Here is a 24552-nt window from a genome sequence, read left to right on the forward strand (position 1 = left end):
TTCCGATGGAAAATGTGTGATAGGACCTTGTTGTCGGAAATTCCGACCGTGTGTGCGCTCCATCACACATTTTCCATCGGATTTTCCGACACACAAAGTTTGAGAGCAGGATATAAAAAATCCGTTGTCGGAAATTCCGATCGTGTGTACACAAATCCGACGCAAAAAGTGCCACGCATGCTCAGAATAAATAAAGAGATGAAAGCTATTGGCCACTGCCCCATTTATAGTCCCGACGTACGTGTTTTACGTCACCGCGTTCAGAATGATCGGATTTTCCGACAACTTTGTGTGACCGTGTGTATGCAAGACAAGTTTGAGCCAACATCCGTCAGAAAAAATCCTAGGATTTTGTTGTCGGAATGTCCGAACAAAGTCCGACCGTGTGTACGGGGCATTACACTTTTGAAGGCCCTGGAGCACCAGGACAATGGAAGCGCCCCAAAAATGATCCCATTTTGGAAAGAAAACATCCCAACGTATAATCTATAGTCATAATGAGTCTTTTGAACATGTCATTTTTTTCTACAAGTTTTTGGAAAATGTGTAAAGAAAATGAAAACGCATTTTTTTTTACACAAAGTTGTCCATTTATACAATATTTCTAACACATAGCATGTACATACCAAAAATTACACCCCATACAGAGGCCCAACATGCAGGGAGCACCATCAGGTGTTCTAGAGGCATAAGTTTCAAATCTTATTTGACTACCTATTACACTTTTGTGAGGTACTCTAATGGCATGGATGAGCATGAATGGGGATGGATGAGCCGTTAATGGCTGAGTATGGATGGGATGACTGAGCATGAATGAGTATGGCTGAGTACGGCTGGGTACGACTGAGTACAGCTGGGTACTGCTGGGTACGACTGAGTATGGATGGGATGGCTGGGTACGGCTGAGTATGGCTGGGTATGACTGGGTATTTCTGAGTATGGCTGGGTATGGCTGGGCATGGCTGAGTATGGCTTATGGCTGGGTATGGCTGAGTATGGATGGGGATGGATGGGATGGCTGAGCATGGATGGATGGATGAGTACTGCTGAGTATGGATGGAAGGCTGAGCATGGATGAGTATTGCTGATTAGGGATGGATGGCTGAGCATGGATGGATGAGTATTGCTGAGTATGGATGGATAGATGAGTATTGCTGAGTATGGATGGATGAGCATGGATGAGTATTGCTGATTAGGGATGGATGGATGAGCATGGATGAGTAATGCTGATTAGGGATGGATGGATGAGCATGGATGAGTATTGCTGATTAGGGATGGATGGATGAGCATGGATGAGTATTGCTGATTAGAGATGGATGGCTGAGCATGGATGAGTATTGCTGATTAGGGATGGATGGCTGAGCATGGATGAGTATTGCTGATTAGGGATATATGGCTGAGCATGGATGAATATTGCTGATTAGGGATGGATGGCTGAGCATGGATGGATGGATGAGGCTGCAATGGGCACAAATAAGCGCTGTGGGCACTACAGATCCAGCCCACAGCGCTGTTGCACCCAATCTCTCCCCTCTCACTGTACCGATCGGTACAGAGAGGAGAGAGAGGAACCGGACATGACGCCGGTTTGTTTACAAGTGTTCGCTCCGTCATTTGACGGAGCGAGCACGTGGTAAGCGGCCGATGTCAGCTGCCATTTACCGTGATCCTTGATGTCGGTGGTCATGGATATTCCTGGGTGAGCGCCCCTGGGGGCACGCGGGAGCACGATTCTGGGAGGACGTCAATGAACGAGTTATCGAGCCGCGCTGTAGCCGTCATTTGGCTATGGCACGGTCATTAGGTGATTAAGCACCGTCACTATGCCAACTGTAAAACTGCAGGTGTTGTCTACCTCCTGACCTGCGAGTGTGGCTGCTTTTATGTGGGGAAAACGATCCAGGAATTTTGGAAGCGAGCAAATCGCCACATATTAAGCATGAAGTCTTGTAATCCTGATTAGCCGTGGGGACGCCATGTTACGGCTGTACACAATGGCAGATTCCTTCATATTCAGTTTATCTTGGATAGAATTTACCCCCCTCTTCGGGGTGGTGATTAGAATAAAAAATGACTTCAATGAGAATTACGCTGGATCTATCATTTATGTGCCACCATCACCCCGGCATGAATGAAGCTACCAACTTTAAGCCTTTTTTGGAGGGTTTTGTCTCGTGTGGTTGGGAGAACGGAGTACATACCCAGTCTTGACCATACATTTTTTGTTCCCTGTTCTTTTACATACCCATGTTGGACCATACATGATTGGTTCCCTGTTCCTTTTAATACCACCAATGTTCACTTATCTGTTGCATGACTTGCATTTCTAAAAAATCTTTTTGTTTGCCCTGTCTGTATTGGTATTAAAATGGCTTGTGAGTCCTTTACATATGGGATTTTCTCAATGTTTGAATGAACCTAGAAATATTTTACGTATGGGCAAATTATATTATCTGCCTCTGTAATGTGGTAGTAACATTTTTGTTTAAACAACTGTTCTGACCATTTGTGTAGAATATTATTGAGGAACTCTTTCAATCTGCACTGCATTGCTGTATTATTGTATATATGTACATTATTATAACCATTTTGTCACTCATGATATTTAATTCATTTTGTTTTTCAAAGTCTCATCCATTGTGGTTTTTTCACCATTTCATTATACCATCTTCTCCTTGTTTGCTGTGCCCCTGTGATTATTCGACCGACACGCGTAGGCCACTCCAGTGCACCTGTACGGACTGGCAGTGTTTTCCCCCTTGGACTGTCTTCAGCTTGGCTGCCTAGCAGCCCGGGGGTGGGTTGATGCTTCACCGAGGTCCTGCCCATACGCGCGTCGGCTGGCATCTGACGCAGGACACTGCCCTGCCCCACTGGGACAGAGCTGTGCCGCCTGCCATTCACCCAGGGACTGGGTGGAGCGCACGCCAATGCGTATGGCGGAAGTACACCACAGCACAATGTTGTTCCCATTGACCGGCACTATAAAAGAAGCTTCACTGGCTCCTATGCCTTCCATCCACAACTTTGGATCCAGGTCCTGCATGCACGCTGTCCCTTCGTGGAGAGAACTGTACCGGCCTGTTTTTGGTAAATAGCAAAGTGATTACTTACCTCTTGTGTATTAATTAGTTGCCACCATGTACTATTTTAATTGGGCTCTAACATGGATCTTCATGATTCCATTAGTTATTCCTTTTGTAATAATATGTTATTTCTATGCCATGCTCCATTACTATAACAGGCTTTGACTGGCTATAACTCTGAGCAGTTATTAACCACTTCAGCCCCGGAAGGATTTGCCCCCTTCCTGACCAGGCCATTTTTTGTGATACGGCACTGCGTCGATTTAACTGAAAATTGCGCGGTTGTGCGATGTTGTACCCAAACAAAATTGATGTCCTTTTTTCCCCCAGAAATAAAGCTTTCTTTTGGTGGTATTTGATCACCTCTGCATTTTTTATTTTTTGCGCTATAAACAAAAAAAAAATAAATGAAAATTTAAAAAAAAAACACAATATTTTGTACTTTTTGCTATAAGAAATATCCAAAATAAAAAAAAATCAGTTTAAGCCGATATATATTCTTCTACATATTTCTGGTAAAAAAAAACGCGATAAGCGTATATTGATTGGTTTGCGCAAAAGTTATAGCGTCCACAAAATAGAGGATAGAGTTTTTTTTTTTTTTTTTCTTTAATAGAGGATAGAGTTAAGTCATTTTTATTACAATTTTTTTTTTTACTATAAATGTCGGCGATATGCGATTTTTTTTTATCAGGACTGAGACATTGCGGCGGACAGATCGGACACTTTTGACACTATTTTGGGACCACTGACATTTATACAGAGATCAGAGCTAAAAATAGTCACTGATTACTGTATAAATGTCACTGGCAGGGAAGGGGCTAACACTAGGGGGCGATCAAGGGGTTAAATGTGTTCCCTAGGTGTGTTCTAACTGTAGGGGGGATGGGACTGACTAGGGGAGGAGACCAATCGGTGTTCATACTTAGTATGAACACACAATCTGTCTCCTCTCCCCTGAGAGAACCGGGATTTGTGTGTTTACACACACACATCCCCATTCTCGTTCTGTCACGAGCGATTGTGGGTGCCCAGCGGACATCGCACCCGCTGGGCACGCGCAGCGGCGCCTACTATGACATCTTAAAGGGGTGACGTACATCTACGGCGATTTGCGCAGCCATGCCAACCTGCCGCAGTGCAACTGCAGCGGCTGGTCAGCTAGCGGTTAATGTCCATGTCGATAAAGCAAAAATAATCAAATTGCCATATATACATGGACCAATTGCTGTTGCCATTTAGATATATATTTTAGCTTCATTCCTTTTCTTCTTTTCTCCATTATTTTGCATTTTTTTTTATTCAATTTTTTTTTTTTTTTGTATAGATTGTGAACTTGGCATGGTGTATATATATTTCCCTGCCTGCTTCCACTTCTCTGGGGACATTTCATTGCCTGGTGTTGCTGGTTTTCACTGGGACATTGCCAGCATTGTGAGCAATTTTGGTTTTCCAGGATCCTTGGATGGACATTGCTGACTGTTTTTAACTATTTTGTGACTGTTGCATTTGTTTTTTAGAAACTTCTGTCAACATGTAAGTTCTATCCTGTACAAACTGCATAAGAGCAATGAATGGATGCACTTTTTGTTTTTTTCTATGATTTATTTAAGTGGCTGTAAACCCACTTTGAACAAAAAAAAAACTAACACCTGCAAGACAAAGGCATAATAAGCTAATATGCATAGCATATTAGCTCATTATGTAATACCTGAGATCGAAGCCCTCGCTGCGGTGCCCGTACACAATACCGGCCGGCGACACCACTCCCGGGGGTTACTTCCGGGTATTGCGGCTCCGGCGCTGTGATTGGCCAGAGCCGTGATGATGTCACTCCTGTGCGTACGTGCTATTGCTTCAGTGCACATGTGCCGATGACGTCGGCACATGCAATTACAGGGGATAGCCCCTAAACCGTGCAGGTTTAGGAGATATCCTGGGTAGCTACAGGTAAGCCTTATTATAGTCTTACCTGTAGCAAAAAGTGGTCTGTAAGGGTTTACAACCACTTTTATTCTTTATTCATTCCATTATAGAAGTAACATGTTCTATCAATGTATACACAGCTGAAGAAAGAAGGTATTCTGAAACACGTTGGATGTGGTCCATGGACATCCGCTATGGTGGTCACTCACGGTAGTCCTGGACCTATCAGTAGTATACCTCCATTGTTATGTTGTATGTTGACCTACATGTTCACCAGCCACTACTGTTGCTACTTTTTAAATCACTGTTAAATACAATTTTTACCTTATTTTTATATATATATACTTTTCTGCTTTTTTGTTTTTCCATGCCGCTTTTACATTATTTACCAGTTGGGCCATTAAAGTCCCGGTAAGGAGGACATTTTTTCCCATTTGCCATTACCATTTGGGATGTGGGGTCACTCTATTGCTCAACCTTACCTCAACATTCTCTTTTATGGTTTCTCAGTGTTGCCTGTTTATTTGTGCTTTTTTAAAAGAGCTTGAACACCACATCTTGAAACCCCAGTCTTTGAAATCTTTGCCAAGGAGAGACCTTGCTGATGCAGTATAACTAACGTGTCTTGTTGCTGTGCTCAGTCTTGCCATGATGTATGACTTGTGACATGCAACTGTCTTCCACAACCTCACCTTAGTAGCAGAGTTTGGTTGTTCATCCTCTTACACAGCTGTTTCTGTTTCAGTTATGACTGTGTTTCAAACAACATATCAAATTGATGATCATTAGCACCTGCTTGGTATAATTGGTTAATCATACACCTGCCTCTAATCCTACAAAATCCCTGAATTTGTGCAAGTGTACAAAGTGTAAAAACTGATGCTGGCTTGAAGTCAAAGGGTAGTCACACCAAATACTAATCTGATTTATATTTTTCTTCTGTTCGCTCACTCATTTCGTAAAATAGTAAAAATAAACAATACAAATTTGGATTTTTGAAAGCATTCTTACTTTACAGCATTTCCTCATACCTGCCTAAAACTTTAGCAAAGTACTGTATGTTGTAGCCCGTGCGCAACATCGTGGACACATAGTAAATTGCCTGAGTATACAATTTGCTTGACAGCACAGGATCAATCTGCCAGTCTGAGCACATATCGTGTAAAAAGTTAGGGCCACTGTCTCCAGGGTCTCAGTCACTGTATATCAGAGGTCACTCTCACAATATTCTGTCAGTTTCCATCCTTACTTAGCCTCCGGATCGTACTCTGCCCATATTCGCTTGAATTCATCCAAATGATGAGGGCCCAATATGGACCAATCCCGCGTCAGATAATCAAAATTATCCATAATGACCGCGACAAACAAATTGATGATCTGTAAAGATAAATGTAGAATAGCGCCGATAATACCCTCAGAAATGGCAGACTTAAATAAAAACTGCATGTTTCCATAGCAACCAATAAGATTTATGTTTTTTTTAGTTTTTCTCTCGGGCTTTCATTGTTTTATGTTTCCCTGCTGGGCAGAGTTCCCCTTATTTTCAGCCCCCTGGACAGGAAACAAAGAGAGATTTTAAATTGTAATTGGATAGAGTATTGAAGGGTTAGGACGTCTGTTTGTTTTTGTGTGGTTCTTTAACAACTTGACTTCCCGAACATTTACCTCCCTTCATGACCAGGCCATTTTTTGCTATATGGCACTGTGTTACTTTAACTGCAAATTGCGCGGTGATGCAACGCTGTGTACCCAAAAAAAAAATGTATTTTCTTCCCCACAAATAGAGCTTTCTTTTGGTGGTATTTGATCACCTCTGCATTTTTAATTATTTGCACTATAAACAAAAGCAATTTTGAAAAAAAAAACGAAACAATACAGTGCCTTGAAAAAGCATACCCCTTGACATTTTCCACATTTTGTCATGTTAAAACAAAAAAGTAAATCTATTTATTAGGAGTTTATGTGATAGACCAACACAAAGTGGCAAATAATTGTGAAGTGGAAGGAAAATGATAAATGGTTTTCAAAATTTTTTACAAATAAATATGTGAAAAGTGTGGCATGCATTTGTATTCAGCCCCCTTTACTCTGATAACCCTAACTAAAATCTAGTTGAACCAATTGCCTTCAGAAGTCACCTAATTAGTAAATAGAGTCCACCTGTGTGTAATTTAATCTCAGTATAAATACAGCTGTTCTGTGATGCCCTCAGAGGATTGTTAGAGAACCTTAGTGAACAAACAGCATCATGAAGGACAAGGAAAACACCAGACAGGTCAGGGATAAAGTTGTGGAGAAGTTTAAAGCAGGGTTAGGTTATAAAAAAATATTCCAAGCTTTGAACATCTCACGGAGCACTGTTCAATCCATCATCTGAAAATGGAAAGAGTATGGCACAACTGCAAACCTACCAGGACACGTCCGTCCACCTTAACTGACAAGCTGGGTAAGGAGAGCATTATTCAGAAAAGCAGCCAAGAGGCCCATGGTAATTCTGGAGGAGCCGCAGAGATTCAGCTATTAGTCATGCACTCCACAAATCTGGCCTTTATGGAAGAGTGGCGAGAAGAAAGCCATTGCCCAAAACTAGCCATTGCTCAAAGAAAGCCATAAGAAGTCCTGTATGCAGTTTGCGAGAAGCCATGTGGGGTACACAGCAAACATGTGGTAGAAGGTGCTCTAGTCAGATGAGACCAAAATTGAACTTTTTGGCCTAAAAACAAAATGCTATGTGTGGCGAAAAACTAACACTGCACATCACCCTGAACATACCATCCCCACCGTGAAACATAGTGGTGGCAGCATGGGGTGGAGGTCCACCTTCCAGTAGGACAACGACCCTAAACATACAGCCAGAGCTACAATGGAATGGTTTAGATCAGACAATATTCATGTGTTATGCCCCGTACACACGGTCGGACTTTGTTCGGACATTCCGACAACAAAATCCTAGGATTTTTTCCAACGGCTGTTGGCTCAAACTTGTCTTGCATACACACGGTCACACAAAGTTGTCGGAAAATCCCATCGTTCTAAACGCGGTGACGTAAAACACGTACATCGGGACTATAAACGGGGCAGTGGCCAATAGCTTTCATCTCTTTATTTATTCTGAGCATGCGTGGCACTTTGTCCGTCGGATTTGTGTACACACGATCGGAATTTCCGACAACGGATTTTGTTGTCGGAAAATTTTATAGCAAGCTCTCAAACTTTGTGTGTCGGAAAATCCGATGGAAAATGTGTGATGGAGCCTACACACATTCAGAATTTCCGACAACAAGGTCCTATCACACATTTTCCATCGGAAAATCCGACCGTGTGTACGGGGCATTAGAATAGCCCAGTCAAAGTCCAGACCTAGATCCAATTGAGAATCTGTGGCAAGGCTTAAAAATTGCTGTTCACAGACGCACTTCATCCAATCTGACAGAGCTTGAGTTATTTTACAAAGAAGAATGGGCAAAAACTTCACTCTCTAGATGTGCAAAGCTGGTAGAGACATCCCCAAAAAGACTTGCCACTGTAATTGCAGCGAAAGGTGGTTCTACAAAGAATTGACTGAGGAGGGCTGAATAAAAATGCACATATTTATTTGTAACATTTATTTTAACTCATTTATCATTTTCCTTCCACTTCACAATTATGTGCCACTTTGTGTTGGTCTATCACATAAAATCCCAATAAAATACATTTACAGTTTTGGTTGTAACATGACAAAATGTGGAAAATTTCAAGGGGTATGAATTATTTTTCAAGGCACTGTATTATTTATTTTCCGCTATAAAACATATCCAATAAAAACATTGAAAAAAAAATCATATTTCTTCATAAATTTAGGCCAATATATATTCTGCTACCTATTTTTGGTAAAAAAAAATCCCAATAATGCCCCGTACACACGATCGGATTTTCCGACACAAAATGTGTGATTCTGACCGTGTGTAGGCTCCATTACACATTCGGATTTTCCGACACACAAAGTTTGAGAGCAGGCTATAAAATTTTCCGACAACAAAATCCGTTGTCGGAATTTCCGATCGTGTGTACATAAATCCGACGCACAAAGTGCCACGCATGCTCAGAATAAATAAAGAGATGAAAGCTATTGGCTACTGCCCCGTTTATAGTCCCGACGTACGTGTTTTACGTCACCGCGTTCAGAATGATTGGATTTTCCGACAACTTTGTGTGACCGTGTGTATGCAAGACAAGTTTGAACCAACATCTGTCAGAAAAATCCTAGGATTTTGTTGTCGGAATGCCCGATCAATGTCCGACCGTGTGTACGGGGCATAAGCGTATATTAAGTGGTTTGCGCAAAAGTTATAGCGCCTAAAAACTATGGGGAATTTTTAGTTATTTAAATTTTTTTACTAGCAATGGCGGCGATCAGCGACATATAGTGGGACTGTGATATTGTGGCGGACATTCTGACAATAACGGACACTTTTTGGGGACCAGTGACACTAATAAAGTAATCAGTGCTAAGAATATGCACTGTCACTGTACTAATGACACGGCCGTGAAGGGGTTAACATCAGTGTCAAAGGGTTAACTGTATGCCTAGCCAGTGTTTTACTATACTGTGTGAGGTGCTTTTACTAGGGGAAGAGATGGAATTCCCTGCTTTGCAGAGACACAGGATCCATGCCTTCCCTCCTACCAGAATGGCAATCTGCCTTGTTTACATAGGCAGATCGCAGTTCTGTCTCTCTTCCTGATGATCCGCGGGTGCCAGTGGACATTGAGTACCCTGCACCCACCGACTGGCTTCCGCTGTGTGTAATCGCAGAGGAAGCGAGCCAGTGGCAGCGCGAATGCGTGCCCCCTACCCGGAACTGTTGGATCACGAATATATACGTGATCCGGTGCACAGGTGCCGCCCTGTAGCAGTAAAACTGCAATAGGGCGGAACAAAAGTGGTTAATAGATTAAAAGTAAACCTAGATGTTAGGGTTTAGAAGGCTGGAAATTAGTCTACAGCAGGGGTCTCCAAACATTCTTAATGAAGGGCCAGTTTACTGTCCAATAGACTTTAGGGGGGCTGGAATGTAGCCAGTGGGAGTAGAAAATACCCTGCATTCACTGGTAATAAACAATTCCTCAGGTTTGGTGGAGAGTGGGAAAAAATAAATTACATAGTGCTTGTGGTCAGTAGGAGAAGGAGGAATAGCGCCCTATCAATACTGGTATAAGTGGGAGGAATAGTTCCCCATCTTTGGTATTAGTGGGAAGAATAGTGCCCCATCATTGGTGTCAGTGGAAAGAATAGTGCCCCATCATTATTGGTATTAGTGAAAGTAGAAATGCCCCATCATTGGTATTAGTAGGAGGAATATTTCCCCAAAATTGGTATTAGTGAGAGGAATAGTGCCCCATCATTGGTGTCAGTGGGAGGAACAGTGCCCCATGATTGGTGTCAGTGGGAGGAATAGCGCCCCATTGTTGGTGTCAGTGGGAGGAATTATGCCCCACTGCTGATTTAATTTAGAGGAACAGTGTCCAAAGGGCCAGATAAAGACTAGCAAAGGGCAGCATCTGGCCTGCAAGCCGCAGTCTGCAGACCACTGGTCTAGAGCAGTGTTTCTCAACTCCAGTCCTCAAGGCGCCCCAACAGGTCATGTTTTCAGGCTTTCCATTATTTTGCACAGGTGATTTGATCAGTTTCACTGCCTTAGTAATTACAACAGCCATTTCATCTGAAGGAAATCCTGAAAACATGACCTGTTGGGGCGCCTTGAGGACTGGAGTTGAGAAACACTGGTCTAGAGTATTAGCATGAACCCAGATAATTGAGAATGAGTCTTGATGACTCATTAAAAGTCACTTTGTTGGTTCCAAGAACAGGGAACTAACCTAAAGGATTTGGGATGAACCTAGAAAACAGGAAATTAACCTAGAGGATTGGTTATGAGTGTAGAGGATTGGGAATAGACCTAGAGGATTGGAAATAATCCTAGATTATTGGGGAGAAATCTATAGTATTTGGAATGAAACTGAAGAATGTGGTATGAATCTAGAGGAATTGAAATGATAGGAGGGGATAACTCTAGAATATTGGGAATGAACCTAGAGGATTAGAGATGAACCTAGGGGGTTAGAGATGAATCTAGAGGGTTGAAGGGTTAACCTAGAGGATTGAGGATTAACGTAAAGGATTGTGGATGAACCTAGGGAATTGGGAATCAACCTATAGGACTGGGAATGAACCAAGAAGATTTGGAATGAACGAAGAGGGTTGGGAATACATTTAGAGAATTAGGGATTAGTATTTAGGATTAGGGAATAATCTAGAGGATTTAAGACTGAACCTAGAAAACTGAAAAAGAGCCTAGAAGATATCAGAGACAAACAGATTATGAATAAACATAAAGGTTTAGGGATAAATCTAAAGAATTAGAAATAAAACGAGAGGATTAGCATGAGTTTTAAAATGTGTCTACATACTATCTTTAGTAGAGCAGGCACTCACCAAGAAGGCGCAGAGCATGTAGAAGCTGATGAAGTAGAAGACGGCGAAGCTGCTTCCACAGGAGTAGTCATCCTCGGAAGTTGGGGGATTTTCAGCATTCCGGTCACACATCTTGTTGGGAAGACAAGCCAACATTATCTCCTGCCATGCTTCACCGGTAGCACATCTGCCAGAATAATGCCATCAACCAATGAGGTCAAAACAGAACCAAGGACACAAATACTAAGTAATTGTGCTGTAGTCTACAATAATGTTTTACAAGAAAAGAGTATGCTACAAAGTGGCCAACACAAACTAAGCGCTGATTACTTTGCCTCAGAGAAGGGGCAATTTACATGGCAATTAACATTGGTGAGTATTTTCATTTGTCATGAAGAATTTCATACAAAATACACAAAGGGGGATAATGAAGACACATCTATTTATAAAGCCAGTACAGTAAGTATTTAGATATACGTTGGCTTTCTACATATCTGTGCAATACAGAGATTGTAAAATCTAAAAATTGTAGTGACCCCATAAAACACCTGACACTATAAATAAAACATTCTAGAACTGCAAATTTGTCATCTGCAGCACTACTCACCTGAAGAGCAGCAGAACAGCTTGAGGGAAGGTCTGAAAATTATTGTTTCTGTTAATTTCCGTTGTGTCGTTAAGAGCTATTTTCCCAAAAACCTGTGAAGGAAAAAAATGCAAATCTTCAGATGTCTGCCATACAGGGGACAGAATTCAAAAATTGCATTCATTAGTCAAAATGATTTTTGATGTGTGCCCCCAGGACAGCTGCAAAATTAATATAAACTGTTAAGAGAAAAATGAAACAAATGAAGAGAACAGAAACAGACAGGGAGTAGGAGAAAGAGAGAGAGAGCAGAGAGAAAAGAATAAACAATACAGAGAAGAAAAGAGAGTGGTTTGTTGGGAAGAATCAATGTGGAACGTTTTGAGTTTAACCCTTTCACTGATAGTTATTTTGCATTTTTTGCACACGTTTTAAAAAACATTTTAACTAGAAAATGATCTAAAACCCTAAATATTAGTGCAACAGTTTATTAAGGGCAAACTTTCAATACAAAAAATACACTGAAGTTAATTATAGAGTACACAAAAATATGCTATTTTACCCAATTTCTGTAAAATATAAAAGATGAGGCTGCACTGAATAAATAGATACCAACCATATCAAGCCTTAAAGTTGCGCATGCCCATGAAACAATGAAGAACTTAGGTAACCAAAATTTTTAAGAGGCTTTAACCACTTGACGCCCCGCAATGTACCCATACGTCAAGGGACTTTCAGTGGTTATACCAGGATGATGCCTGTAGCTACAGGCATCATCCTAGTTTTGTTTTGTTTTTTGGCCAGCGGAGCACTTTAATTTAAAAGCAATCCTAGCAGCCAAATAGCCGCTGGATTGCTATTACAAGTGGCAGGAGGGGGTGATCCCCCCCCTTCCATCGCCTTTCTGGGCTGTCCCAACCCTTCCGGGACGGCTGACCATAGAGCGGCTCGATCAGCTCTGTGGTCTAAGAAACCGGAAGCGAAAAATATTTTGTCACTTCCGGTTTCGCCAGTTGTAAACAAACAACTACTGGTTGAAAAAAAGCATTGGATCATACTGATCTTGGTATGATCCAAATCTTTTAAGGGTAGAGGAGAGATATGGGGTCTAATAGACCCCAGACGTCTCAGTAAAGAGGACCTTTCACTGCCCATTGATATCACAAAGGATATTTACATTCCTTGTGAGAACAATAAAAGTAATTAAAAAAAAAATTAAAGGTACAGTGTAAAAATGAAAAAATAAAATAAATAATAATAAAAAAAAAAAGGCGAATGTATGCGCCGGTCCCACGTCAGTACATAACTAGCAATCGCACCACACATCTCAGGTATCACCGTGCATAGAGATGGGCGAACAGTTCGAGTCGAGCATACAGTATCTCACAAAAGTGAGTACACCCCTCACATTTTTGTAAATATTTTATTCTATCTTTTCATGTGACAACACTGAAGAAATGACACTTTGCTACAATGTAAAGTAGTAAGTGTACAGCTTGTATAACGGTGTAAATTTGCTGTCCACTCAAAATAACGCAACACACAGCCATTAAAGTCTAAACCGCTGGCAACAAAAGTGAGTACACCCCTAAGTGAAAATGTCCAAATTGGGCCCAATTAGCCATTTTCCCTCCCCGGTGTCATGTGACTCGTTAGTGTTACAAGGTTTGGTGTTATCACTCTCACTCTCTCATACTGGTCACTGGAAGTTGAACATGGCACCTCATGGCAAAGAACTCTCTGAGGATCTGAAAAAAAGAATTGTTGCTCTACATAATGATGGTTTAGGCTATGAGAAGATTGCCAAGACTCTGAAACTGAGCTGCAGCATGGTGGCCAAAGCCATACAGTGGTTTAACAACACAGGTTCCACTCAGAACAGGCCTTGCCTTGGTCGACCAAAGAAGTTGAGTGCACATACTCAGCATCATATCCAGAGGTTGTCGTTGGGAAATAGACGTATGAGTGATGCCAGCATTGCTCCAGAGGTTGAAGGCGTGGGGGGTCAGCCTGTCAGTGCTCAGACCATACTCCGCACACTGCATCAAATTGGTCTGCATGGCTGTCGTCCCAAAAGGAAGCCTCTTCTAAAGATGATGCACAAGAAAGCCCGCAAACAGTTTGCTGAAGACAAGCAGACTGAGAACATGGATTACTGGAACCATGTCCTGTGGTCTGATGAGACCAAGATAAACTTATGTGGTTCAGATGGTGTCAAGCGTGTGTGGCGGCAACCAGGTGAGGAGTACAAAGACAAGTATGTTCTGCCTACAGTCAAGCATGGTGGTGGGAGTGTCATGGTCTGGGGCTGCATGAGTGCTGCCAGCACTGGGGAGCTACAGTTCATTGAGGGAACCATGACTGCCAACATGTACTGTGACATACTGAAGCAGAGCATGATCCCCTCCCCTCAGAGACTGGGCCGCAGGGCAGTATTCCAACATGATAACCACCCCAAACACACCTCCAAGATGACCACTGCCTTGCTAAAGAAGCTGAGGGTAAAGGTGGTGGACTGGCCAAGCATGTCTCCAGACCTAAAGCCTATTGAGCATCTGTGGGGCATCCTCAAGGGGAAGGTGGAGCAGTGCAAAGTCTCTAACTCATGGAGGAGTTGAAGGGCACTCCAGTGGCAACCTGTGAAGCTCTTTGGGTCCAATTTGGACTTTTTGACTTAGGGGTGTACTCACTTTTGTATAAGCAGATGGTGCAGCGCTAAATAAGGACAAAAAATAAAAATAAACATACAAAATAACATGCAATGCGGAGAATGTACGATGTATGTCATAAAATGAATAATACAAGTATAATATGACTACGTGCTGTGATTGTGTCAGTTTCCACAGAAAGTCCATGAGTCATCCAGTGAATCCAAACAATCGTGTGTAATCAAACAGCATGCCGGAAAAGGTGACAAATCGACGTGCCCACCACCATTATTCAAAATGGCCTCTCACCTGACAACGAGGACCCTTTAATTATAGAGGGTCATAATAGGCATTTCCTTATGGGTCATACAGGTATGGAGCACAGCGGTTCAGCGTTCAAAACTTCCGTCATAAGGCTGGATCAGGACACTCTCGGATAGTGCAGTGGCTTATGGAACAGAGAATAATGGCAAAGATAGTGCTCTCCGTATAATCAATTTTATTTAAAAAGATACACTCACATATAAAGCAATTAACCAGCGCAAATAAGCAGGCTAGAGCGATGATGTGTAAACACAACTCTCTGAGGATGCGCAATGGCCGCGGGTGACGTCACGTTCTGGACGCGTTGTGTCCCAGTGGGCGGGGACTTCAGTAGAGTTGCTATATCATCCCTTTAATCCAGCGTCCTGGATTAAAGGGATGATATAGCAACTCTACTGAAGTCCCCGCCCACTGGGACGCAACGCGTCCAGAACGTGACGTCACCCGCGGCCATTGCGCATCCTCAGAGAGTTGTGTTTACACATCATCGCTCTAGCCTGCTTATTTGCACTGGTTAAGTGCTTTATATGTGAGTGTATCTTTTTAAATAAAATTGATTATACGGAGAGCACTATCTTTGCCATTATTCTCTGTTCCATATGCCACTGCACTCATGGACTTTCTGTGCTGTTTTGAACTTGAGAGATTTTACTTTTATTGTGTTCTGTGGAAACTGACACAATCACAGCACGTAGTCATATTATACTTGTATTATTCATTTTATGACATACATCGTACATTCTCCGATTGCATGTTATTTTGTATGTTTATTTATTTATTTTTTTGTCCTTATTTAGCGTTGCACCATCTGCTTATACATTTATTCTAGGGATTTGATTGTTGACCCTGGTGTTCAGCTGCTGAGCATTGTTATACGTATTCGCGCTGATTTATACTTCTACATATAGTGTACTCACTTTTGTTGTCAGCGGTTTAGACATTAATGGCTGCATGTTGAGTTATTTTGAGGGGACAGCAAATCTACACTGTTATACAAGCTGTACACTCACTACTTTACATTATAGAAAAGTGTCATTTCTTCAGTGTTGTCACATGAAAAGATAGAATAAAATATTTACAAAACCGTGAGGGGTGTACTCACTTTTGTGAGCTACTGTAAGTTCGGCCTAAACTTTGACCGTTCGGGGGAACATCTGAATTTGCGGATAGCCCGGCGGTATGTTCACCCGCCGAGTGCCCCACAATGCACTGTACGCTTTACAATGCATTCTAGGGCCCTAATTGGATAAAGCCTTGCACCTGACCGCTGGCCAATTAGCACTGTCAGATCCCTGATTGGATGTGATGATTACTTTCTCCAATCATGGCTCAGTACTCATAGTCCCACCTCACACTATACAAGCTAACTTACCATAGCCAGCTCTTGTAGTGTGTTCGAGTGGAGATAGAAAGAGCAGGGCTCGTTTTGCTACTACCCTGTTTCCCCGAAAATAAGACCTAGCATGATTGTCGGTGATGGCTGCAATATAAGACCTACCCCCCAAATAAGCCCTAGTTAAAGCCCTTGTAGGTCTTATTTTCAGGGTAGGGCTTATTTTCGGGGAAACAGGGTAGGGCTTATTTGGGGGGTAGGGCTTATATTGCAGCCATCACTGACAATCACGCTAGGTCTTATTTTCGGGGAAACAGGGTAGCAGTTATGCCCCGTACACACGGTCGGATTTTCCGATGGAAAATGTCCGATCGGAGCGTGTTGTCGGAAATTCCGACCGTGTGTGGGCTCCATCGGACATTTTCCATCGGATTTTCCGACACACAAAGTTGGACAGCAGGAGATAAAATTTTCCGACAACAAAATCCGATCGCGTCAATTCCGACCGTGTGTGGCCTGTTCCGACGCACAAAGTGCCACGCATGCTCAGAAGAAATTCCGACACGGGACAGCTCGTTCTGGTAAACTTAGCGTTCGCAATTGATACAGCACTTTCGTCACTTTGCAATGTTAAAAATGGTTTAATACAGCGCACTCTCTTCTTCTTTATAATGTGACAAGAATTAAGTCGTTTTGCTGCTCATATTCACACACACTTCTCACAAAGTTTTATTTGTGTTTTTTTAGTGGGATTCCCTCAATATATTGTTATTAGTTGTCACATCTGACAGTTTTATATTTTTTATGTTTTTATTTTTTTCTTTTTAAGCCTTTTTTTTTCTTTAATGTTTGGATTTTTTCCAAGGCTGATCTTTGTTCAATGTTATTTTTATTTTTACTCCAGAATATTTTTGTGTGTGTTTTGTGTGGCAAGTTACCACAACACCATTGATATCTTTTATTATTTAATCTCCATGAGATTTTTTGTTGTTGGTGTCCCTTGTTCATTTCACATTGTATATTTGAAATGTACCTGAATCCTCACAAACAAACTGTCATTTTTGAAGTAAAACACATAGGAGAGTATAATTCAAAACAAAAATCCTTTATTAAGGGCTCAGAACCAAACAAAGAGGAAGGCAACACTGGATCAACAGGAGAAATTAGCGAAGCCTGGGACCCCCACGGCAGACATCAATTCTTAAACCTCAAAATTGGTGGCCTGAGGAGTCCATATGTAAGGGAGTGCAGTCTGGTCCGGGATTCACAGAGACTCGGATAGCAGCAGATGACATCTGTGTCCCCAGGCTGTGGTACCACAAGAGGCTGCATCTTTTGGCCGACCAGACTGGATCCAGGGCAATCACTCTCTGGTCTTCCTTTCACACTTCCTTCCGGGCTGTGGCTGTGCTGTTGGAGATGTGGCAGGAGGAGGAGGAGGACCTGGAGGAGGAGGAGGACTGGGAGGACCTGGAGGAGGACTGGGAGGCCCTGGAGGAGAGGGAGGAGGAGGAGGACCTGCAGGAGGAGGAGGAGGACCATCCCAAAGCTGTGTGTGAGGTGTAAGTTGGCCCCTCACACCTTTCGCCAGAGCCTCTGATATGAGGGCCTGACACATGGCTTGTTGGCCCTCCTCCATCCTCTGCATTTTATAGGCAATGAATGCAGCAATATTCTCCTCCCTGGTCTGTGGTGCTCCCAGGACCTCTGTAGCCCTCCAAAAAAATCTGATAGCCGCCTCCTCTAGGCTACTCCTCCTGCTGCCACTTTCTGTTTTCAGGGGGGGTGGAGGGACCTGCAGATCAGCCACCTCCTGGCTGAGACTTCCCTGTGTATGAAAAAGGGACATAGTTTTAGTTTTTGCATCATCAATCACAATCATAAATTAGTACTCCAAACTAACATCTAGTTAACATCATTGATTGGACAAGCAGAAATATTTAGAGGAATGCTATACCTGGCTCAATCTGGGCTCCTCCACATATGGCCTGGAAGGCCCAGGTTGGGCGTCAGAAGCCTCAGCCGGGGGGGAAGGAAGCGTGGAAGGAAGACTGGAGAGGGATGGCCTGGGTTCAGTCTGGCCTGCCAGAAAATGCAGCCTGTCATAGTACAACATCCTGGGGACATAGATGTCATCTGCTGCTCCGGATCTCTGTGAATCCAGGACTTTCTTGCGCTCCCTTAGATATGTGCTCCTCAGGCAACCAATTAATATCTTTAAATAGGTGATGTCTGCCGTGGGGATCACCTGCTTCACAATTTCACACAATTGCTCCAGTGCTGCCTTCCTCTTTGCTTGGTTCTTGAAATGGGGGTGGGTAATCTCCCACAGACAGGGCTGCTCCCTTAGCATATCAATGAATAGTGACATGAAGTTAGTATCTCTCATTAAGATATCCATGTTCACTGCAAGACACAACACAAGACAAAGCCTAATGTCAGACAAAACTCTCCTAATCTTGTTACAATATAGGCCTCAATCTAGAAGCAGTATAGGCCCAAGTTTGTCTCTTACCTTCGTTCTTACGATCGGCGCGTCCAATGCTCCTTCCTCCGCTCACAGATCGTACGTAATACGCACGCGTGTTACGCTTTATACACACTGCGCATGTGTGTAACTCTGCCCGCCCCTGACGTTCTTTCTATTCTATTCCCCGCCCCTTTTCGTTCGGCGCAGTGGGGGAAGAGCATGATGGCGGAGTTACACCAGGTGCGTGATAATTCGAACAACGAGGAGGAGGAGGAAAGCCCGGATCCGGACACGTCCCGATCCAGAAGGAGACGTTTTAAGGCCACAAATATGTCGTTTGGGGAGATGTTGGAGATGGTCGACATCATGAAGAAGTCCGACTATGACGGAAAATATGGGCCTTACCCCAACCCCAACATCCGAAAGGCAAAAATCATTGGTAAAGTGGTCCGGAGTCTGGAGAGGAATTTCGGGGTACGAAGGTCTAAAGATCAGCTCAGGAAGCGGTGGTCGGACCTGAAGTTGAGAGAGCCGGAGCAGTACCGAAAGATCCGGAGAGTGCTGCAAAAAAGTAAGTAGTTGTGCTGTGTTCATATTCTTTCTGTCTTTATTCCGTTCGTTCTGCTCCATATGCTTTTAGTAATTGTAACGTTTAAAAGGTCAACTTTAATGTTCATGGGCCCATTATTCGTTCGTATCAAACATTTTTTCTTTCGGCCTCTAGAACACCATTGTTTAGGCCATATGCATTTTCACACATTTTTTTTGGGCCTACTTGGATGCCAAATATTTGTTTGTGTAGATGGATTTGTTACTAGAATGAAATGCAAACTAGATTGTGTGTAAGGAGAGGACACTGAGCAGCTGTTTTCACATCTGGACACTGGAGCACTAGTGTGGGACACAAGAACACCATTTTTATTAGGGGGGGCACACAGGTGCTCCAGTGTATACTATAGGGGGGGGTCTCCATCTGTGAAGCTTGTACCAAACAGGTAAAGTATTGCAGCTTGACAAAGGGCAATAAAAAAAATACATCTTTGAACTCGGCTAACATAGAAAATTGTACCCCACTTCCAAGCAATGTTTCCTATTTCTAGAGTTCTGCCATCAAATATCTGTGTGCTAAGTATACCATTTTTGTTTTACATAGGGGAGAAAAGACTCGGACACCCCTCATCCCAGGAGACCAGAGCCCCCCCCCTCTGGAAGAAGGGGAAATACCCCAAACACAGGAAGAAGAGCAGGAGGAAGAAGAAGACGTGGTGGAGATTGGCACCACAACAGGTGAGTGTCTGCGACCACAGGCTCAGGTAAAAGAGATGGATGGTGGCAGATTTTTGAGACCTGTTTTTTTTGTTCTTTATCTCTTTTTAGGTGATCGGGATCCAGAACGCTTTACATCAGAAAGTGCCCAGATACTGATAGGGGAGATCATGGGATGTAATCTCCAATTGCAAAACATCCAGCAACAAATCACTGATGTTATTAAAAAAAATAATAACATCATTGATGTTTTGGGGCGAATTTAAACCCCACAAAATCACCTGTTTTATGTTAATTAAATTTTTACAATGTTTCGAAAAGCCAAATTTGGAGGATGCACACAGTGTGCCAACATGTGCTATCTGCCATCACGGGAGATCAATGGACGCGTTTTGGGGGGGCAACCCCTTCCTCAATTATAAAGTCGCATTGAGGAAGGGCTTGCTCCCCCAAAACACGTCCCTTGATCCCCCCTGATGGCAGATAGCACATGTTGCCATTCGTAAATTGGTGTGCATCTTCCAAATTTGGCTTTTCCAGGGGTGATTTGCCCCCATCTGAACGCTAGATCAAACCCAGTTCCTAAATACTGATGTCTGATATAGCCTTCAGGTTTTACCTAATGTGAACTTTGTAAGTTCTAGTTTTTTGGCTTTCTTGTTGGTTTTACACAGGCCTGTTTTATCTGAAATGGATATTTTGATTTTTCATAATGCTACTGCAAACATTTTATACAACAAACATGTTGGTTTGTTTTAAAAACCTTTGGTAAATGCACATGTGATTGTGCAGGTATAAAAAAGTGCCTTATTTAAGAATGTGTGGATTATTGTCTCAACACTACAACACTTTTGGGGTGATGTAATTGCTGTTTTATGCACAAATGGGGGTTATTTCCTAAGGGCAAATACACTTTGCACTACAAGTGCAGGTTCAGTGCAGTTGCAAGTGCACTTGTAGTGAAATGTGTTTTTGCATTTAGGAAGTACCAGCCAACACTATTCTTTATAAGGTTACCCAATCACGACATTTTCTGCACTCAACACATTTCTGTCAGGGTCAGCTCAAACAAACACAAGCAGTAAATGTCCACCAAGAATTGCTTTTGGTTGTTTTTTATTTGAAAAAGGTGTCACAGATTGTCTGGCATATTGATAGCCCCCCTACCCGCAAAGAACTCCAGGTATCGTAACCGGACATCACGGGCACTCAGGGAGGGCAAGCCAGGACGGCCACTTTCAAGTGCCGTCATTGTTGATGTATTTGGTATTCCGGCCTCAGGCCCAACTGAGCCAGCATAGTTGGCTGAATGTTTTCTTAAAAAATTATGGAGAACACAGCACGCCAGTATAATATGGTTCAGTTTATACTCCGCCATATGGATGGGTGTCAGAAATAGTCGGAACCGGCTGGCCAGGATTCCAAATGTGTTCTCCACCACTCTTCGGGCTCTGGCCAGCCGGTAATTAAAAACCCTCTGTTCCGGGGTGAGGGTCCTCATCGGGAATGGCCGCATCAGGTGGTCCCCCAGCGCAAATGCTTCATCAGCAACAAACACAAATGGGAGACCTTCAACATTGTCCTCTGGAGGTGGCAAGTCCAAGCTGCCATTCTGGAGACGCCTGTAGAACTCCGTCTGGGCGATCACTCCACCATCGGACATCCGGCAATTCTTCCCCACGTCCACATACAAGAAGTCGTAATTAGCCGACACCACCGCCAACATCACTATACTATTAAACCCCTTGTAATTATAATAGTACGACCCCGAGTTGGGTGGTGGGACGATGTGGACGTGTTTCCCATCAATTGCCCCTCCGCAGTTAGGAAAGTCCCACCGCTGGGCAAAGTGGGAGGCCACAGTCTGCCATTCCTGTGGCGTTGAAGGAAACTGTTGAGGAAAAAACAATAAACATTACTATTTTTTCACAGAAACCTGGCAAGCAGATTAGACACAAACATTATGGGTCAACCTCCAGATAGCATTTATTAAGGGGAATTTAACAACAACAAAGTATAAGGTACACCTATCATATTCCCCCCCCCCCCCCTCTCATGGGCCATTTCTAACATTATAGGGGGGAGGAACTCTTGGACAGGTAACCCTCTTCACTTCATTGAGAGATGAATGCCTAAATACAGGGTATTACTTGGAACAGCCCCTCCTTAGTTACACTATTGGCAGCCCACTGGACAGGTAAGAAGTGTCATAATACAAAGATATAAATACACACTGTACACATTTGAGCACATTTGGACATTCTGCTATTACCTATCAAGATAATAATAGGATACAAGAACTTTAAACAGTACCATTGTAAAGTATACAGGCAGGCCCTTGCACTACATGCTTTGGGGAATTCATCCATAAATCTGAGCACTAAAGGGGTGGGTATAGTGTGTATGGGTTTGGCAAAGTCAGCAGATAGATGATTGAGGATAGAGAATTGGAATCAGCTGACTTAGCAGTTGGGGGAGGGAGGGTTACAAAAAATTTGGGGACACCACAAAAAAAAGCCTCTGGCCCTCTGCCTGAATTTAAATCCAAAATAACATTTCCAAACATTTTAGGGGGTGTTTGGGGTAAAGCACTACTATGGAGCTGATAAAATACATTGTTAAGTGACTACATGAGGTGAATATAGGGCAGGAGACACCATGCTGGGGAGGTTATTGAAGGGCAAATATGTATGAAGGACATAAAATAATAATTACATAAAAATCCAGCATGCATGAGGACAAAGGGGACATTCACAGCATATTCCAATCATGGTAATTAGGGAATGAGGAAAGAAATACAATATATTATCAAACATTCAATACAATAAAATGTGATATAAAAGGATAAAAATCTTACCTTCATATACTCCTTCTGTAGGACCTGGATGATGGCAGAACAGGTCTCTGGGATAATAATCCCCAGAGCCTGGGGGGAGATGCCTGTCGAGAACTTGAGGTCCTGCAGGCTTCTCCCTGTGGCCAAATACCGCAAGGTAGCGACCAACCTCTGCTCCGGAGTGATGGCTTGCCTCATGCAGGTATCCTGCCTGCTGATATAGGGGGTCAGCGAAGCCAACAGACGGTGAAACACGGGGTCCGTCATCCTGAGAAAATTCCTGAAATCATCAGGATTATTCTCACGGATCTCATGGAGCAAAGGCATATGAGAGAACTGGTCACGCTGAAGCAACCAATTCTTGGTCCATGAACTCCTCCCCACCCTGTTCATGGACTGGACTTGTGTCAAGGTCAGGACCCCAACACCAAGCCCCCGCACAGCACGAACTCTACGAGGAGTACGCATACGAAACATGGCTAGAAAACGGTCGGCTGCTCAGAATGAAGTAACAGAACGCACTGAAGAACAGCAAGGCCTGTGAAGAGCGACCTGAAAACCAGTAACGAACGAACAAGAATACAGTGACTAAAGTCACGCGGAACTTGCTTGCACGCACTGAAGAGCAGATACAAACCCACAAGCACAAACTGAACGGCAGAAAACGATCTGAAAGCCACGAGTCTGAAAAAGCACGAATCGTCTCTCACCAAACTTTTACTAACACGAGATTAGCAAAAGGAGCCAAAAGGGTGCTGCGCTTGGTTCTGAACCGGCCTTTTCTAGTCTCGTCGTACGTGCTTGACGTCACCGCGTTCTTGGCGATCGGAAATTCCGACAACTTTGTGCGACCGTGTGTAGGCAAAACAAGTTTGAGCCAACATCCGTAGGAAAAAATCCGAGGATTTTGTTGTCGGAATGTCTGATCAATGTCCGACCGTGTGTACGGGGCAAAAGTGTGTTCACAATTCACTTATTGTGACTCTTGAGTGCAGAGTGTTAGTTTATTGTTAGTATAGTGTGTGAGAATAGCGTGTCAGTGTAGTGCAGTGTTTAACACAGCTTTACATAACATTTAGTGCTGTATAGAGTGCTGCTGTATACCCCCTTTTTTCTGGTTGCTGCTTTTTTTTTGTCTCCTCCTGACTCCTTTTTTTTAAATTGTCAGCTGCAGTTTTTTTGACTGCAAGGTGGTGTTCCCCCATATATATATATATTTTTTTGTTTTGTTTTTATAGTTTTTTACAGACAGTCCTCAATTTAAAGTGCATCAAACACCACTTTTCAGTGAATAAAATGCATCCAATTACACATTTGCCAATATCTATAAACTTTGGCCAATAAGCCCCCCCATCATGTCTGGGAGGCCAACAAGGAGAGACAGACCTTCCCATGCCACTATTAGGGGGCCAGCAGCATCTGTATCCACAGGCAAATGTGGACGTGGTCCGTCCTCAGGCAGGGCAACTTTGTATTTGTTTAGTGATGTTGCCAGTGCTTTCCAGCCACAGCATGTAAAGGAGGTGGTGGACTGGCTTACTAAACCATCCTCATCATCTTCTATGACCCTTCAATCTGGAACTAGTGCACAGGCTACTGCAGCTGCCAAAGCGGCTTTTCTGC

At 43.0% G+C, this 24552-nt stretch overlaps 1 protein-coding gene across 6 annotated transcripts in view; it reads right to left on the bottom strand.

Annotated features, from left to right (window-relative positions):
* Nucleotides 1-24552, bottom strand: part of CACNA1C (calcium voltage-gated channel subunit alpha1 C) — a 780229-nt gene that overhangs the window by 139810 nt on the left and 615867 nt on the right. For all 6 annotated transcript variants that reach the window (XM_073621582.1, XM_073621580.1, XM_073621584.1 and 3 more), the window contains 3 exons: nucleotides 12074-12165; nucleotides 11488-11653; nucleotides 6262-6389 (listed from right to left, as the gene is read on the bottom strand). In XM_073621582.1, the coding sequence (XP_073477683.1) occupies nucleotides 6262-6389; nucleotides 11488-11653; nucleotides 12074-12165 (386 nt within the window). The remainder of the gene's footprint in view (nucleotides 1-6261; nucleotides 6390-11487; nucleotides 11654-12073; nucleotides 12166-24552) is intronic.

Source organism: Aquarana catesbeiana, linkage group LG03, assembly GCF_042186555.1.
Source record: "Aquarana catesbeiana isolate 2022-GZ linkage group LG03, ASM4218655v1, whole genome shotgun sequence".
Classification (NCBI taxonomy): domain Eukaryota; kingdom Metazoa; phylum Chordata; class Amphibia; order Anura; family Ranidae; genus Aquarana; species Aquarana catesbeiana.